The sequence below is a fragment of the Squalius cephalus genome (genome assembly GCF_949319135.1).
Source record: "Squalius cephalus genome assembly, chromosome: 24".
Taxonomy (NCBI): Eukaryota; Metazoa; Chordata; class Actinopteri; order Cypriniformes; family Leuciscidae; genus Squalius; species Squalius cephalus.
In genome coordinates this window covers 7,331,174-7,348,341 of record NC_137145.1, presented here as the reverse complement: position 1 = coordinate 7,348,341, position 17,168 = coordinate 7,331,174, and the positions used below count along the sequence as shown (strand labels likewise).

Below are 17,168 nucleotides of genomic sequence, written 5' to 3'. Positions count from 1 at the left end.
ACTGAACACAGGTGTGGTGGTTATTGCTTTAATCATTAATAATCAGCCACTGTAAATCACCCTTCCTTTGCCCCTGAAATTCATCTGAGGTGTCCCTTGGTGTGGTTAAGAAGATTTCTGTGAATTATGAATGGGGTCCAGAAATAGAGAGGATATCATCCCTTGGAACTCAAGAATGCTTGAGCAGTCCATAATCCTCCCAGATTACCCTGTAAAATAACTATTGATGTAATAGGTGGGCAATAACTGTCCCCTATACAGAACACATTATCAAAAAGGGTGAAATGATCTTTATACTGTGCAGTGAAAAGGCTATTGAATTGAACATATGTATAATAAAAAGGTTTCAGTTCCCAATGACATCCATTATATGGACAAAAAATACAATAAAAGTCAATGGGAAGTGAAACTGTCTGGTTACCCACATTCTTCAAAATATCTCATACCGTTTTGGTAAGACATGAGTGTGAGGGTGACTCCTCCCTCCGAATGTGACAGCCTGGATTTCTTCAGTTCTCCCAGAAAGTGCTTTACAAGATCTGTTCACTGCTGTTGTGCCCCCTGAGGAGGTGAGAGTGTTGCGAACGGCTACTTTATACAGAATAAGTTGCTGTTGAGGAAGTGGAGAAGCTCATCAAAAGCAAGATTCATGTAGTGAGGCAATAATTCAGGTAGTGGTACCTGGTCAGTTTAAGGAGGTGGTATTAAAGGGTTAGTTCATCCAAAAATGAAAATTACCCCATGATTTACTCACCCTCAAGTCATCCTAGGTGTATATGACATTATTCTTTCAGACGAATAGAATCGGAGTTATATTAAACAATGTCTTGGCTCTTCCAAGCTTTATAATAGCAGTGAATGGCTGTATCTGTTTTGAAGTCCATCAAAGTGCATCCATCCATCATAAAAGTAATCCATACAGCTCTGCGGGGGTTAATAAAGGCTTTCTGAAGTGAATTGTGTTCGTATAAGAAAAATATCCATATTTAAAACTATATCGACTAAAATAACTAGCTTCCGGCAGACGGCTGTACGCATACTACACAAGTCGACTTAGACCACAAGAGTAACCAGTGACGCATGTATGACGCAGGATTATCGTAAGTTTAGACGCCTCTCGCGGTTCAAACAAACAGGGCTGGGCAACAAATTCAAGCTCCTTCAACATCTTTAGAAATTGTCGTTTTAGACTTCTAATTCGTGACTGGTGTTTTGTTTTGCTCTGTCCTCTGTGTTTCCGCGTTCGTCATTACGTTGTGCGTCAGGTCAAGGGTTATTCCACCGTAAATCGTTGCATACAGCCGTCTGCCGGAAGATAGTTATTTTAGTCGATTAAGTTTAAAATATGGATATTTTTCTTATACGAACACATCAAAAACATATCGATTTACTTCAGAAGGCCTTTATTAACCCCAAGAGAGCCTTGTAGATTACATTTTTGATGGATGGATGCACTTTGACGGACTTGAAAACAGATACGGCCGTTCACTGCCATTATAAAGCTTGGAAGAGCCAGGACATTTTTTAATATAACTCCGATTGTATTCGTCTGAAAGAATAATGTCATATACACCTAGGATGACTTGATGGTGAGTAAATCATGGGGTAATTTTCATTTTTGGGTGAACTATCTCTTTAAGTGCTGCCCATGGAGATGTTGCCGGCCTTTTGGGACTGGAAAAAACGTATCACAGGGTTTGTGGCAATTTCTATTGGCTTCACCTTTAAAAAAGATGTTGCTGCATATATTTTAACTTGCTGTAGCTGCTATTGCTATAGTGACCTGCTAGATGTTGGGTAAACCCAATCAGGCTTTAAAACCTGTGCCGTTGTGCCCGATACCAGTAATAAATAAACCTTTTGCACATAATAATTATTTGTGTTGGGCTGGGCCATTGCCTCCTAGGTAACTCGTATTTGCTTACAGTCATGTTCCAAACAATGCGTTATCCCATGATCTATCCCCTGTGTAAGATGACCACCAAGGCTGTGGTCAAAGCTTTAAAACAATTTATTTATATTTTCGGTATGCCCAAGATTATTCAGAGCGATTGAGGGACCAGTTTTACATCTGGAATGTACAACCAGTCTTGCACATATAACGCTCTGAGTCAAGGTGCGTTAAAGCGTTTTCATCAGTCTCTGAAGTCGTTGTTACACACTTAACTGTGTTGAATTTAATCAGGATTGGGAAGAGGGTCTGTCTTGGTTGATGCTCATAGCCTGGAGGTGAGACAGGAGAGTTTGGGTTTTAGTCCAAAACATTTTTTGGTCACACAGAGCATGGGTCAATTAATACCCACGGCTCCTGACGATGCATTGAGGTCTTAAGAAGTGAAACAATCAGCCTATGCAAGAAAATTATCACTATATACAACATTTTACATGTAATCCACAGCCTCAGCAAATAGTCCTGAGCGCATTCATAGCAGTCTGGAGCACGAGCTTCCTGTCACACAATGACGTATGCGCAGGCGCAAACTCACACATGAGCTGACGCTGTGTTTGTTTACAACATAGAGGGAAGACGAGTGTGTTGTTTTGCTCATCAAAATTGTACTTACTTGTGCTTATCCTGGATTAATAATAAATCTAAATTAAGATTACGTTTGCTTGCGCAATCTCAATCGGGAAGATTGACTTTTCACCAGATACTCAAGATTTGAGCTCCTGCACATGCATCATTAAAATAAATGTTTCATTTAGAATTGTTGCATGTGGTCTCCATTTTTTCTTGCAGGGTTGTAACAATATTTTTTTTTCTTCTGCTGGTGCCCTCTAATGCACATTGTGTCAACTTTGACCATTGGGTGGTGCATATCCCGTTTGTTGTTACACAGCAGAAAAAGGAAGGAAACAGTAGGAAGAAGTGCTGGTAGAATGCATGGAGTGAAGTCGCCATCAGGATTGGTCACTTGTCTGTTGCTGGCTACCAGTTTCTTTGAAGCTGTTGATTTGTCAAACAAGCAATGACAAGTGTCTCATTTACTCCTGATAACAAGTCATCTGAGAAATCAGTTACAGTAAACTCTGAAGACTAATTATAGCAATTGTGGTTTGCTGTTGAGTAAATGTGCACCTGAGGGTGCTGTTAACACCTGTGATGAATGCAGAGATGAGATTCATTAGAGGTGTGAATGCAACACATCCAAACACACAGTGAATGCACTGATGCAATAGCTACTGCTCATTATTCAGGGGTCAGTTACATAATACTTGTTTTGAAAAATACATCAAAACAAATATTATGTAACTGACCCACTGACCCCTGAATAATGAGCAGAAGCTATTGCATCATCAGTGCGTTCACTGTGTGTTTAGAACGGATAGAAGTAAAAGAAGTAGAACTTTTATTCCAGAGATGTCTATACAAGTAGATATACAAAAAAATCCACTCGGTACAGGTGCCAACAGATAAACACATGACCGATACATACCGAGTTCTGTAACGATACGTTCATGCATTCATAAAATACAGCATTATGGTACAAAATTCAAAATGAACGACACCTAAAATGGTCGATATGGAAATCAGTTGACTCGGCATGATCAGAACCCTGAATCTAACCAGACCACTTTTATGAATTTTGGACAAACCGTTCAGAAGTTATGAGCAAAAATAGCCATTTTTCGTATCTCCAGACATGTAGAATCGTCTTGAGCGTTTTTTGTTTCTAGCCCTTATGGTTCAAAAGTTATTAGTATAAACATGAGTGAAAAAACACCAACGATTACAATAGGTGCCTCCGCACCTTCGGTGCTTGGCCCCTAATGATAGAATGGAATGTTCCTCTAATGATCACATAAACCAATAAAAAAAATGCCTTAAACAAATGTTTTGAACGTTTAAAAAAATCTTTTTCATAACTTATTGTGAATGTTTGCACACAAAAAAGGGGGGAAAACAACATATTTATGTTAGCTGGGTTACTAATGAGTGGACAAGTTGAATCAGGTTTAATAAGAGAGACATCTAAGGTGGGAGTAAGTCACACATGTGCAAGTCACAAGCAAGTCTCAAGTCTTAACCTTCAAGTCTCAAGCAAGTCCAAGTCAATTTTGTGAAAAGCAAGTCAAGTCAAGTCACTGCTTTATGTCAAGCAAGTCAAGTCAAGTCAAGTCGTAGCTTGGGTCACAAGTCACTGGCAAGTCATACAAACGTTTGATGATTTCACTGAATTTATATATTAAAATAAGTTAAAACTACAGAAGTTGTGGACTATGGTTTTATTTGCAGCATTTTTTTAAAATATGCATTTCCACATACAGCTGAGTGTTACTACAATAAAAATCTAAAAAAAAAAATAAAAAAAGAAAAAAATATTCAAACTACATAGCCTAAAATGTAAATGTAACTGAAATTAGGCCAACATTAAAGCATGAAAAAATAAATATGCCTCAAAAATTGCAGAAGACCATTAAACGGTATTAAACAATTCACAATTCAAGTATAATGGTTCCTATGCCACCAAATGGCATTCTTCAAACTGGCATCCCCTTTATACAGTATAAGTTGTATAGGCTATTTTTAATTCTGAAGTTAAAACCGCCAATAGGTGGCGCCAAATCACCGTCTTAATGTGCGAGTCATAGAAGCATTCATTCAACTGATTTGTTCAAAACGGCAGATTCGTTCTGGAACTAAGCAACTAGGTCACTGAATCACAAAAACGCAACTCTTTCTTTGGCTTGTTTGGAACTATTGTCATTGGAGAAATAGAGCAAAAACAGAGAATATTTGGAATATTACGTCTAAAATGTCACATCACAATATTCACTCTTTGTTTACTGAACTGTTTTATGAAATCATTATCACATTTGCAATCACGCGAATATTCTGAAAATATTTTTTAATTGAGGATCCGTTATAATTATAAAAATAACTCATACTAGGGCAATTTTTCCACCACATTTTGAATTTTGGGTGCATATTAATTCTGCTGGCATTATGCCCCCAACCCCCTGATAACATCTAACCCTGCTTTAAGAGAAACATAAAACACGACAAAACATTAACAGTTTTCTATATTGTTTTTTGTCATTGGAAAGAACGACATATTTGGCTTTAAAGCATGATTGGAAATAAATGTGGCAAATGTTCTGCAAAAGTCAAGTCAAGTCATCTTCATTTATATAGCGCTTTTAACAATGTAGATTGCTTCAAAGCAGCTTAACAGAAATAAGCGTATAATTTAAGGTAACAGAGATTGTTTTGGCTTTATAGTAGAGTTAAGTTATTTCCATCTAAAGTTAGTTTTGATTGATTTGCTTCCGTCGCAACGATCATTTGTTATTAAATTAGGGGCCGCTAAGACGACACCATTCCCTCTACACAGACTTTAAACGCGAACCTGTGAGAAACGCTGATGGCGTTCACATGCGCATTTTATTTTGTTGCTTTGGGGTAGGAACGCGAAACGAATTTTCCCGACAACGCCTTATCTGTATAGTGGTAGTGGGATCCTCCATAGGGAGAGACTAGTTGGCACTTCAGCACTGCGTTGTCATCGGTCCAGGCGAAGGTCCTTCGTCAGATCTGGATACGGCCTGGATCCGGCAGGCTGCAGGAAAACCTCGGGATAAACACAGACACTAAAATTAGCGTAGATGCCATTCTTCTCATGATGTAACGAGTACATCAGGATTTTTGGGAAGTGTTCCCGGTTCCGGCTGACCTACTATATGCAGCCTAACATTAAATTATAGAAGTCTATAATGTATTATGTGAAAGCTAGGTCAAAGAGATGTGTCTTTAATCTGGCTTTGAACTGACAGAGTGTGTCTGCTTCCCGGACAATGGTAGGAAGACTGTTCCAGAGTTTTGGTGCTAAATAGGAAAAGGATCTACCGCCAGCAGTCGATTTTGATATTCTCGGTATTATCAACTGGCCAGAATTTTGAGATCGCAATAGACGTGACGGACTATAATGCGTTAAGAGCTCGCTCAAGTACTGCGGAGCTAAACCATTTAGTGCTTTGTAAGTGATCAGCAATATTTTAAAATTTATGCGATGTTTAATAGGCAGCCAATGCAGTTTTGACAGAACTGGGCTAATATGGTCATACTTCCTGGTTCTGGTAAGAACTCGAGCTGCTGCGTTTTGGACCAGCTGTAGTTTGTTTATTAAGCGTGCAGGGCAACCACCCAGTAGGGCATTACAATAATCTAGCCTTGAGGTCATGAACGCATGAACTAATTGTTCCGCATTTGTCAATGAGAGCATATGGCGTAATTTAGATATATTTTTAAGATGGAAAAATGCAGTTTTACAGATACTAGACACGTGACTTTCAAATGAAAGATTGGTATCAAAGAGCACACCCAGGTTCCTAACCGACGACGAAGACTTAACAGAGCAGCCATCAAGTGTTAGACAGTATTCTAGGTTATTACGTGAGGAAGTTTTTTGTCCAATAATTAGAAACTGTTTTTTCAGAATTTAGAAGTAGGAAATTACGAGTCATCCAATTTTTTATATCCGCTATGCATTCCGTTAATTTTGTGAATTGATAAGTTTCGTTAGGTTTTGAAGAAATATAGAGCTGAGTATCATCGGCATAACAGTGAAAGCTAATGCCATGTTTCCTAATGATATCTCCTAATGGTAGCATGTACAGAGTGAACAGCAGCGGTCCTAGTACTGAGCCTTGTGGTACGCCATACTGAACTTGTGATCGATGAGACATCTCATCATTTACTGCTACAAACTGATAACGGTCAGATAAGTATGATTTAAACCATGCTAGTGCATTTCCCGTAATGCCAACATAATGTTCTAATCTATTTAAAAGAACGTTGTGGTCAATGGTGTCAAATGCAGCACTAAGATCGAGTAACACTAATAGCGAGACACAACCACGATCGGATGATAAGAGCAAATCATTTGTGACTCTAACGAGAGCTGTCTCAGTACTATGGTACGGTCTAAATCCGGACTGGAAATCCTCGCAGATATCATTTCTTTCAAGAAAGGAACACAGTTGTGAGGATACTGCCTTTTCTAATATCTTTGACAGAAAAGGTAGATTCGAGATCGGCCTGTAATTGACTAATTCTGTAGGATCAAGTTGCGTTTTTTTAACAAGCGGTTTAATCATAGCCAGCTTAAAGGTTTTTGGTACGTATCCTAGAGACAAAGATGAATTAATGATATTAAGAAGAGGATCTAGGACCTCTGGAAGCATCTCTTTCAGTAACTTAGTTGGTATAGGGTCTAACATACATGTTGTATATTTAGATGATTTAACGAGTTTAGTAAATTCTTCCTCTCCTATAGCAACGAATGAATCAAATTTTTCCTCAGGGAGACTACAATGCACTGCCTGATGCGATACTGTAGTAGACGGTTGCATAGTTATAATTTTGTCCCTGATATTATCAATCTTATAAGTGAAGAAATTCATAAAATCATTACTGCTGTGTTGCTTGGAAACTTCGGTGCTTGAAGCTTTATTTTTCGTTAGTTTAGCCACCGTTTCAAATAAATACCTAGGATTATGTTTATTTTCTTCTAATAGGGTTGAAAAATAAGCAGATCTAGCAGCTTTTAAAGCCTCTCTGTAAGTAATTGAGCTCCCCTTCCATGAAATGCGAAATACCTCTAGTTTTGTTTTCTTCCAGTTGCGCTCCATTTTTCTGAAAACATATGCCATCATTAATTATCATTTGAATATTGACAATATTAAGCTACATTTGAAAACATAATTGTGTAGCCTATAAAGAGGCATGCTGTATTGACCAATATTCTCTCTAGATTTAAAGATAGTCAAATTAACTATAACAAACAGGTTAAACAAGCCTTACTTTTAGACGTGGTGAATGAAGTTCTACTGTTCGAGGTTGTGATGGTCGTCCGATATCCCTTGCCAGTTATTATGCGTGCAGCAAATCTTCTTGTATGAATATGGTCAGTTTTAGTGTTTATATCCAAAAAGAAACGATGCTGGGAGATGTTTTTGTTTAGCGCGCGCTCACCGCGATGTATGTTTTTTCTGGGCTTGTGCAGCGTCACGCAATCGCGCAGAATCCGATGACTGGCGTCAATGGTTCCGTTGCTTTCATTTTGTTCATCAATTGATGTTGCGATGATTTATATAAAAATGTATATCAAGTCATTCTCGAGTCATACAGTTCAAATCAAGTCAAGTCTCGAGTCATTGGATCTCAAGTCAAAGTCAAGTCGAGTCATTTTCTTTATTTAGTCAAGCAAGTCTCAAGTCCTTAAATTTGCGATTCGAGTCAAGTCATGTGACTCGAGTCCCCCATCTCTGCTGTTCAGAGCTGGCCTACTCCAGGATCAAGGAACCACTCTTCTATATGACTGTCTTTTTTGTTGTCATTGTGTTTTTCCTATATGGTAACACAGATAAGGCATCACTAATGAAATAAAGTACATACTATCTACCTTTTTCATTATTCCAGTAGATTGAGGATTTATACTGTTTACTTGGTTTACTTAATGATCCAATGCAACAAAATTCATGAACACTTTTGTCACTTCATTTCAATGTGTGTCTAAAGAAGTTTACTTAATTGTTAAATTCTGACAATATCTGCATTTGAGATTTAAACAGCAAACATACTCAGTTAAATGAGCTATACACTGATACATGTTTTGAAAATTACAAAGATAAATTATACAATGATAATTATATCTACCTTCATGAGTGACAGCTTTACCAGTTTAATTACTTACAATTAATATTCTGTAAAAATGTTGACCAAAGAGGATTTTGGCTGAAATATTTTAAGAGTTAAGATGTGTTTAACAGTCTTTTTAAACCAGGAATAAAATAAAGCATAGACCAGAGGATTCAGACCTGAATTTGTATACACAACCCATGTCAATAGATTTATGGTTGTGGAAGAGATTACTGATATAGAACAGATATAGTATGGGATATAGCACAGCAGATAAACTATCACAATGATTCCTAATGTCAGAGCAGCTTTGCGCTCAGATTTTCTCCTCACTGATCCTTCAGTTACACATTTACCACCCTTCATCAGAGAGTTTATAACTTTCACTTGCTGATGTGCAACATAAAATATTCTCAAATATAAAGTTATGATGAAGGTACATGGAAAAATAAAAGACATGAACAGATCAGTAATTCTCCAGGCAAAACCTGTCATAACCGAACACTCTCCATAACACATGTCTGTTCTGTGTGAAGTGTCAAAATATCCATTATTAATTACAAGGATAATGTTATAAGTTGAGTAACAAACCCAGCAGAGACAGATGCTCACTAAAATTTTAGTTGTGGTTATTTTCTGTGGGTACTGTAAAGGGTGACACACAGCCACATAACGATCAACAGCAATTAAAACTAAATTACTGAAAGATGCTGAGAAGACCAATCCAAGGATTATCATAAACAGTTTGCAGAAAGTGTCTCCAAAGTACCAACACGTCTCAATCAGCCTAGTGCCCTCTACGGGTATCACAATAAGTCCCATAAGCATGTCGGCCACAGCCAGAGAGAGAATAATCAGGTTGGTTGAAGTGTGAAGCTGCTTGAAGTGAGAGATGGAGATGATCACCAGCAGGTTCAGAAACACAGTCCATGCTGACAGCAATAATACAAACACATACATGATATTGTATTCATGTGTGGAGCGTTTCCCCTTGATACATGATGAGTTGATGGCAGGAAAGCAGTATTGAGTCTCATGATCCTCTGTCTCATAGGCCATGAGTGAGTCTCCTCCTGTTAGGAGTTTGTTCTGTTCTCCTTTCATTTATACAGTGTCTGGATCAGACGGACCAACCCCTCTGACGCCCACTCTGATGTTTTTTTGTTTTTTTTGTGTGTGTGTGTGTGTGAATAATTTCTTTTTTTAATTTCTTTTTTGAACATTTATTCAGTCCAGATTAGGATTCTCTGACACTTTTCAAAAGCACATGCATTTGGTTTTTGTGTTTAATTTCTTCACTGTCTTGTTATTGTTTTGTATTTTTACATGAAAGCAATGCACAGGTGGAACTGAACTAAACACAGGTGTGGTGGTTATTGCTTTAATCAGTAACCCAGCTAACAGGGAACGTTCCCATAACTTTCACTAACGTTATGTAAAAGTTATGTAAATGTTTGTAAAAACGTTCCTAAAATAATGTTTATGGAACAGTCTTATAATAATTTCCATAGTTAAATACATTCTCGTAACGTTGAGTGAAAATCTTCTTAGAACAACGTTCTTGGAACATCTTTATGATGTTATTTGTACTTGACTGATGTTCTCATAATATTGAGAGAACACTTTCTTAGAAACAACATTCCCAGATAACAAAAATATATTCTTAGAATGTTTTTCTAACATTCCCATTAAGTTATTAATGTTATTTCTGAATGTTTTTTTAAACATTGACGTGTCTTTAAGGACCCCCACGGGGGCCCATAGGCACCGGCAAGCCTTAAGAAAACTTTAGAACTTTCAACCAGAGAAGAGTCAAACCATGCCAGTTTATCACCATTTCTCCATTCAATGCAGAAGAAATCGATTGAGACTCATGGAACCATCAAAATCCTTCTTCAGGAACTTCAGAAAATGCTTTCACTCCAAGTATACATTTAATGAGGTGCTCTGAAAATGATAAGCTGATGGTTATTTACATAGTTAAATGGATATTTTCCATAGTTCCATTTCCGGCTTCCGGTTTCATTCTGTCACTTACCATTTTACCCATGTATGTGTGATTGTGTGTATGTGTGTTTAGATTAGTTATGCTTGTGATTTAGTTAATATAACTTGTGCACAATACGTATTTGGTTCTGATTATATGCCCTGCAAACAAAGTCTATTTAATGATTCAAGATGCTGACTAAAATGCTCTTTTGTAGTACTGTAAAATAGATAGTTATTTCCCAACTCCGGAAATTAACATTTCTATGAATCAATTAATAATCAATATTGAGGGTGCGGGGTGCTGTCGTAGATGGCTGTCCATCCCAAGGGATCTGGAGAGCTCATCATCTCGTTTTGCACATCAATTGCCTCGAATTGATGGCTGTATTTCTGATCCTGAAGTACTTCTTCCAACAGTTAAAGGGGTTCTAATGTCCTATTGCGGGTAGACAACACTATGTTAGTCACCTACATAAATCGCCAAGGCAGACTGTGTTCGGCCCGTCTGAACGGGCTAGTGCAGCAGGTTCTGCTTTGGACTCCACCATGGCCCATGGATGGGCAAGACTGTGTCTTTATGCATTTCCAATGATTGCTCTGCTCCCAAGAGTCCTGACCAAGGCCCGTCAACAAGGGTCTTGCCTCTTATTGTTGCCGTCTTGTTGGAATTTAGTTTTTGGAGATAATATCCCTCCTCGATGGCTCGCCATATTGGCTTGCCACGCCCTGATTGATGGGGCTCCAGTCAGGAAGCACCCTCTGATCGCCCACCTCATCTGTGGAGCGAGGTGGCTGAGGCCTCCTGTTAGAGGAAAGATCCCTTCGTGGGATATCATGGCCATTACTTCGCTAAAGAGAATTGGGGATTTGCAGGCTCTGTCAATTTCACCATCTTGCTTAGACTCTGGCCCAGGACTGGTCAAAGCTATTTTGCACCCTCACCCTGACCATCTTCCTAAAGTTGCATTTTCAACCATATATAATTTATCAGATTTTATAGTTTGGATGTTCATGTTACTCTGGGCTCCCATGCCCTTGAGTAGACATCCTAACCTCATTCCTGAGGCCTTTCTCATGTTTGTGCGCACACACTACACAACCTTGAGGGGTCCAGAGACTTCCAGTGTGGCGGTGTTGTATTCTCCCCTATAGGGCTGTCAGCGCAGTAGCTTTTACTCTTTTTGAGAGTAGCTTTTGCAACACTGCATTGCCGCACTGGGGGAGTGTTCAGGACATCTCTTCAGACAAAATGTCCTTAAAGCGCAACTGTTTCACGTCTATTTATAGTCTTTCACGAGCGCGCATTCCAATGATGTCATCACCGTCTTGAGACAAGACTCTGGAATGGCGGGGGCCATCTTGGGCGAGGCTCTTAAATGGTGGCGCCCATCTTGGGACGAGACTCTGGGACGGCGGTGGCCATCTTGGGAATAGGCTCCACCTGACCAGGAGTAACAACTTGACTTCGAAATTGAAGGTAGCCAATGAAGCCCCAAAAACCCAGAGTCCCTGAAGTGCCAGCCTCATCAGCCCTGTGAAGGCCTCATCGACACGACAGCCATCGGCACTGATCCTCAACAAACTCGTCTCCATACCGGTGTGATGACTCCGACCTCCAACCAGATGAAACTGGATAAATATTCTGAATGTTCTGATCCAATCTGACTTCTGACCTGTAATGCTGCCTGGATCATAATCATACACTGTTCACTCATTGGCCAGAGGAGAACTGGCCCCTGACTGAGCCAGGGTTCTCCCAAGATTTTTTTTCACCTGATGGAGTTATGGTTCCTTGCCACTGTTGCCTTGGCTTGCTTAGTTGGGGACATTTAATATTCAACAATATTATTGATCTGCCTTACTTAAGGTGGACTTTGACACAATTTTCCTCTAGAAACAAACTTTGTTGTATTATTTTCATGTTATCACTGTGAAGTTGCTTTGATACAATCTGGATTGTAAAAAGCGCTATATAAATAAAGGTGACTTGACTTGACTTGACTACTAATATCTGAATCGTTATTATAGCCTGATTTTCTTCCATTCTCTCAGAAAGAGTTTAAACTACATTGACCATGTTTAATATCTGTAATAATGCTTTATATCATTTTTAAAGATGAAACGATCTAAAACGTCCTTCTGATCGGGTATAGGTACAGTCTAGATACTAAAGTGATAGGTCATAGGCTGCAGAATGTTTGAAAGATTTTTGCTTAACCAAGAAATTTTTTTCTTAAAATATTAAAAAAACTGGACGTTTTGAAAGTTCAGAAAACATTTCGAAATAATGTTCATAACGTTCTCAAAATGATCGAATGGAATGTTTTAACATTTACATAAACCAAGAAAAAAAACTTTCTTAATATAAAAAAACGGGATTTAAATTGGGATTGAAAAAAATCTAAATTTTTCGGTGGTGATGTGGTGGTGTAACATGTAACATGTAAGGGTGGCGCTGCCAATAAAGCACCTAAAAGCTGTCACAAAGAACCGGCAAAAGTAATGATAACGAATATGTCAAACATAGCAAGGAGACATTTTAATTGTTTATTAATAAACACGTGTTTTCTGTCAGGGGCGTGTCTTGGAGGAGGCTGGGGGAGACAGTGCCTCCCCTAGGATAAGCCCTGACTCCCCTGAGAAATGATCTGTCCATCTGATGATAAATTAAAAAAGAAAAATGTTCGCTATTTTTTCCTAATTCTGACCTAAGGTGATGTCTTGTGTTCTCCTTCAGATCAAGGTTCATAACCAGAACGTTAATTAAAAAAAATGTAGCCTATTGCTCTTCTATTGCCCGTTTGAGTGGGGGTGTGTCACCCGCGTTTCCACTGTCGGGCCAGGGCCAGGCCTGCTAGTGCGTGCCAGGGCCAGTGGCGTTTCCACTGTCACTTCCGGGGCTTGATCGGGGCTTACTCGGGGCCAACGGCCAGGATTTTCTGGTCCGTCGAATACCTTGGGCCAAAGTGGGCCAGCTTGGGCTAGAGGAGTGGTTACGAACTGAGTCTGGAGACGGCAGCGCGGATAGTTCTGTCAGCATTAACTTTTAAAAGAATTTAACTCACTTTCATGTTTGAATGCCTTCTGTTTGTGATCTTGTGTGGATTCTGATCACCGTATAAGGTAGAAATGTTTATGCGATGCAAAAGTCTGTGCACGCTATAACCATTACCATAGTAATAGTAACATACGGTTGAAGATACGCATTGTAAAAAAACATGAAGAAATCAGACCAATCATAATGGCTATCACAATCATGTTTTTATTGTATCTGTCATTAGCCTATGTCTCGTCTCTTTATACCGGACTATCATAAAATAAAGCAACTTTTTTTTCGGGAGCTTCCTGTTTCTCTGCCTGAAAATATACTGGGAGTCGAGAGAGTGCTGAAGCTCCTCAGGTCGTATTTTTGGTGGCATATATTTGTAGAAATTATCATTCTTTCTAAATGTGATGTAAATATGTCCTGTAACTACCAAATAAACAGAAACAGACGCGACAGAATACGTAAGTGTGTCCTCTTTCTTTTGTGAAATAGACCTAACAGTAATTTATTTATGTGTGACTAATGTGCAATTTTGACATAAATGAATTAATTATGATCAATGTATCCCTTTTTATAACCTGTGGTAACACATCGATGCTTGGATTTTAAATTCAAGTAAACAACGAAATGCCATAAACCGTCGCTTTTATCATGTTTGTTTTGCGATCACACTGTTTCCAGTGATTTCTTTCTGATTAGTTTTCTGATAAAATGACACTCGGTTACTAACGTAACCTCGGTTCTCTCTAGAGAGGGAACGAGTGTTGCGTAGCCTGCCGTGCTTGTGCTGCACTTTGGTTTTCGCTTCTAGTCGACTGAAATCACTTGTGCAACCTGTGCAGTGGGGTTTTATAGGCGAAGCCACACCCTGTTCTGGCGGGCTATGACGACAGCGCGGGAAGGCTTCCCATTGGTGCTGGAGTCATGCCAAGACGCACTGATAGGTTGCAGCAGTTGCCGCAGAGCAGCCAATAGGCGCGCGAGCTGTCTCGCCTATGTCTGCCTGCTGCAGCAAATGCGTTTTACATTCTAAAAATTTAAGGATAATTTTTTGCTTCAGTATTCTTGAGAAAAGGAGTTTTCCCGTAGCGTAAGCTAAACTTACGCAACATGAGAGTACTCTCGTAAGAGAACTTCTATTTGTTGATGAAATTATAGGTTTGTGTGACGTTGTTCCAGAGAGGCGTTTTACGAGCAGGTTTTAGTGAAGCGCTGTGGAGCTTCTGGCCCGACAGTGGAAGCGCAGCAGATTTTGGGCCCAGTGCTACTGGCCCGAGACTATTAGCCCGGCACGGCTCTTTTAAAGCCCTGGCTCGCACTGGCCCGTCAGTGGAAACGCGGCTATTAACAACCAGAAAGCGCAGCAGTCACAGTTCACTCTGCACACACAGACGATATAGATTTTGAATCTATAAAAAAAGTTATATTGCCTCTGCTAATCATATCATAATTTCAATTCTTATAGTTTCACAAAAATAGCTTTTATTTCAACTCACTATGTCTCCTGACCCCCTGTAGCCTAATATGTTATGTTTCCTTTTATCTAGGCCTACTGTTTACATTTACATTTATTAATTTTGCAGACACTTTTATCCAAAGGCTGCCTGAATCATAATCATACACTGTTCGTTCGTTGGCCAGAGGAGAACTGGCCCCTACTGAGCCTGGTCTCTCCCATTCTGTCACCTGATGGAGTTTTGGTTCCTTGACACTGTTGCCTTGGCTTTTGGCTTGCTTAGTTGGGGACATTTAATATTCAACAATATTATTGATCTGCCTTACTTCATGTGGACGATGACACAATTTTGTTGTATTATTTTCATGTTATCACTGTGTATCTGCTTTGATACAATCTGTATTGTAAAAAGCGCTATATATAAATAAAGGTGACTTAACAATATACCATAAGTGAATTTATATTATATCTTTTTTTTTTATTTCAAAAAAATATATTTTCGCTGTTTTTATTAAGATAGGACAATAGCTAGACAGGAAGTGAGAGAGAGAGAGAGAGAGAAAGGAGGGGATCAGGAAAGGTCCACCACCCAGGACTCGAACTCGGGTCGACCGAAGCATTTGTCGGAGCACTTTCCCTCGAGGCCATCATGGTGTGATATATTTGAGTAAAAATATAGGCTCATTAATACCTTTGGCTTATTCCAAATACTATAAATTGCATACTTTGAACAAATGTACATTATTAGACGAATAAAACTTAGCTATACTTTGTACAAAATACTATTGTAACTATAATGTATTTTGAAAGTATACTTTCAATGCATTGTTACAATGATCATTTCCAGCACACAGTTAAAATACCTCAAATATATTTTTAATAAAGTGCAAATAAATACACTTTTAAAAAATAAACTGAATTTCCACCAAGTATATTTTTCTAAAATATATTTTTAGAAAATATACTAAAGTACAATTATTTGAAAGTGTGTTAAAAGTTGTATTGTGAAAATAGGTAAATAGGTACTTTTAACATATTTAAAGATAGTAAACATTTTTGTTAGTATATTTGCAATGTAATATATTAAAGGGAATATATTTAAAATACAATAAAGTATATATTTTTTAACTAGGGTAGACATAATGATTTGGGGGGACGTTTGGGTTGATCAGGACACACACACGCACACACACAAACACACACACACACACAAACACACTTTGAGAACCTTGGTGGAAGAGTGGGGTAACATCTCACAGCAAGAACTGGTCAGTTTGCTGCAGTCCATGAGGATGAGATGCTCTGTGGTCCTTAAAGCAGCTTCTGGCTACACCAGATATGACTGCTAATTTTGATACTGTTCAGGGACTCATTGTTTCATTTCTGTTCGTCAAATGTCTGTGAAACTTGTTTAGTTTATGTCTCAGTTGTTGAATCTTTTTGTTCATACTAATATTTATACATTAAGACATTTTCTGAAAGTTAGAGGACATCACTTTTTTACTGAGTTTAGTTTACTGTCCACTTTTTGTCATTATGTTTTTGATCTTTAATAACACAGATGCAACAGGATTGATGAAAGTGATAAAGCATTAAGCACATATCTCCCTTTACCATTTATTCCAGTATATTGAGGATTTATGCTGCTTGCTCCGTTTATTTAATAAGCTAATTTAATACGATTTATGAACATTGTGTCACTTAATTGCAATGTGTGTGGAAATAAGTTTAATTATTCAAATTGAACATCAAATGCAGAAAACATACTCTCTGAAATAAGCTACATACTAAGATACATGTAGTGTAAATTACAAATATAAATCCTACAAAGATAATCATATCCTTTATAAGGGACAGCTTTACCAGTTTAATTACAATTGATGCTCTGTAAAAATATTGACCAGAGAGGATGCTGGCTGAAATATTTTCAGAGTTAGGATGTGTTTAACAGTCTTTTTAAACCAGGGATAAAATAAAGCATAGACCAGAGGATTCAGACCTGAGTTTGTGTACACAACCCATGTCAATAGATTTAT

The 17,168-nt window shown here is 38.4% G+C and overlaps 1 protein-coding gene across 1 annotated transcript; it reads right to left on the bottom strand.

The window, feature by feature from the left end:
* Window positions 1–8,698: 8,698 nt before the first annotated feature.
* LOC307152836 (trace amine-associated receptor 13c-like) lies at window positions 8,699–9,736 on the bottom strand (the record flags this gene model as incomplete). The annotated part of the gene is made up of 1 exon (XM_079861781.1): window positions 8,699–9,736. The coding sequence occupies exon 1, from the start codon at window positions 9,698–9,700 to the stop codon at window positions 8,699–8,701; it is 1,002 nt and encodes a 333-aa protein (XP_079717907.1). The 5' UTR covers window positions 9,701–9,736.
* Window positions 9,737–17,168: the final 7,432 nt, after the last annotated feature.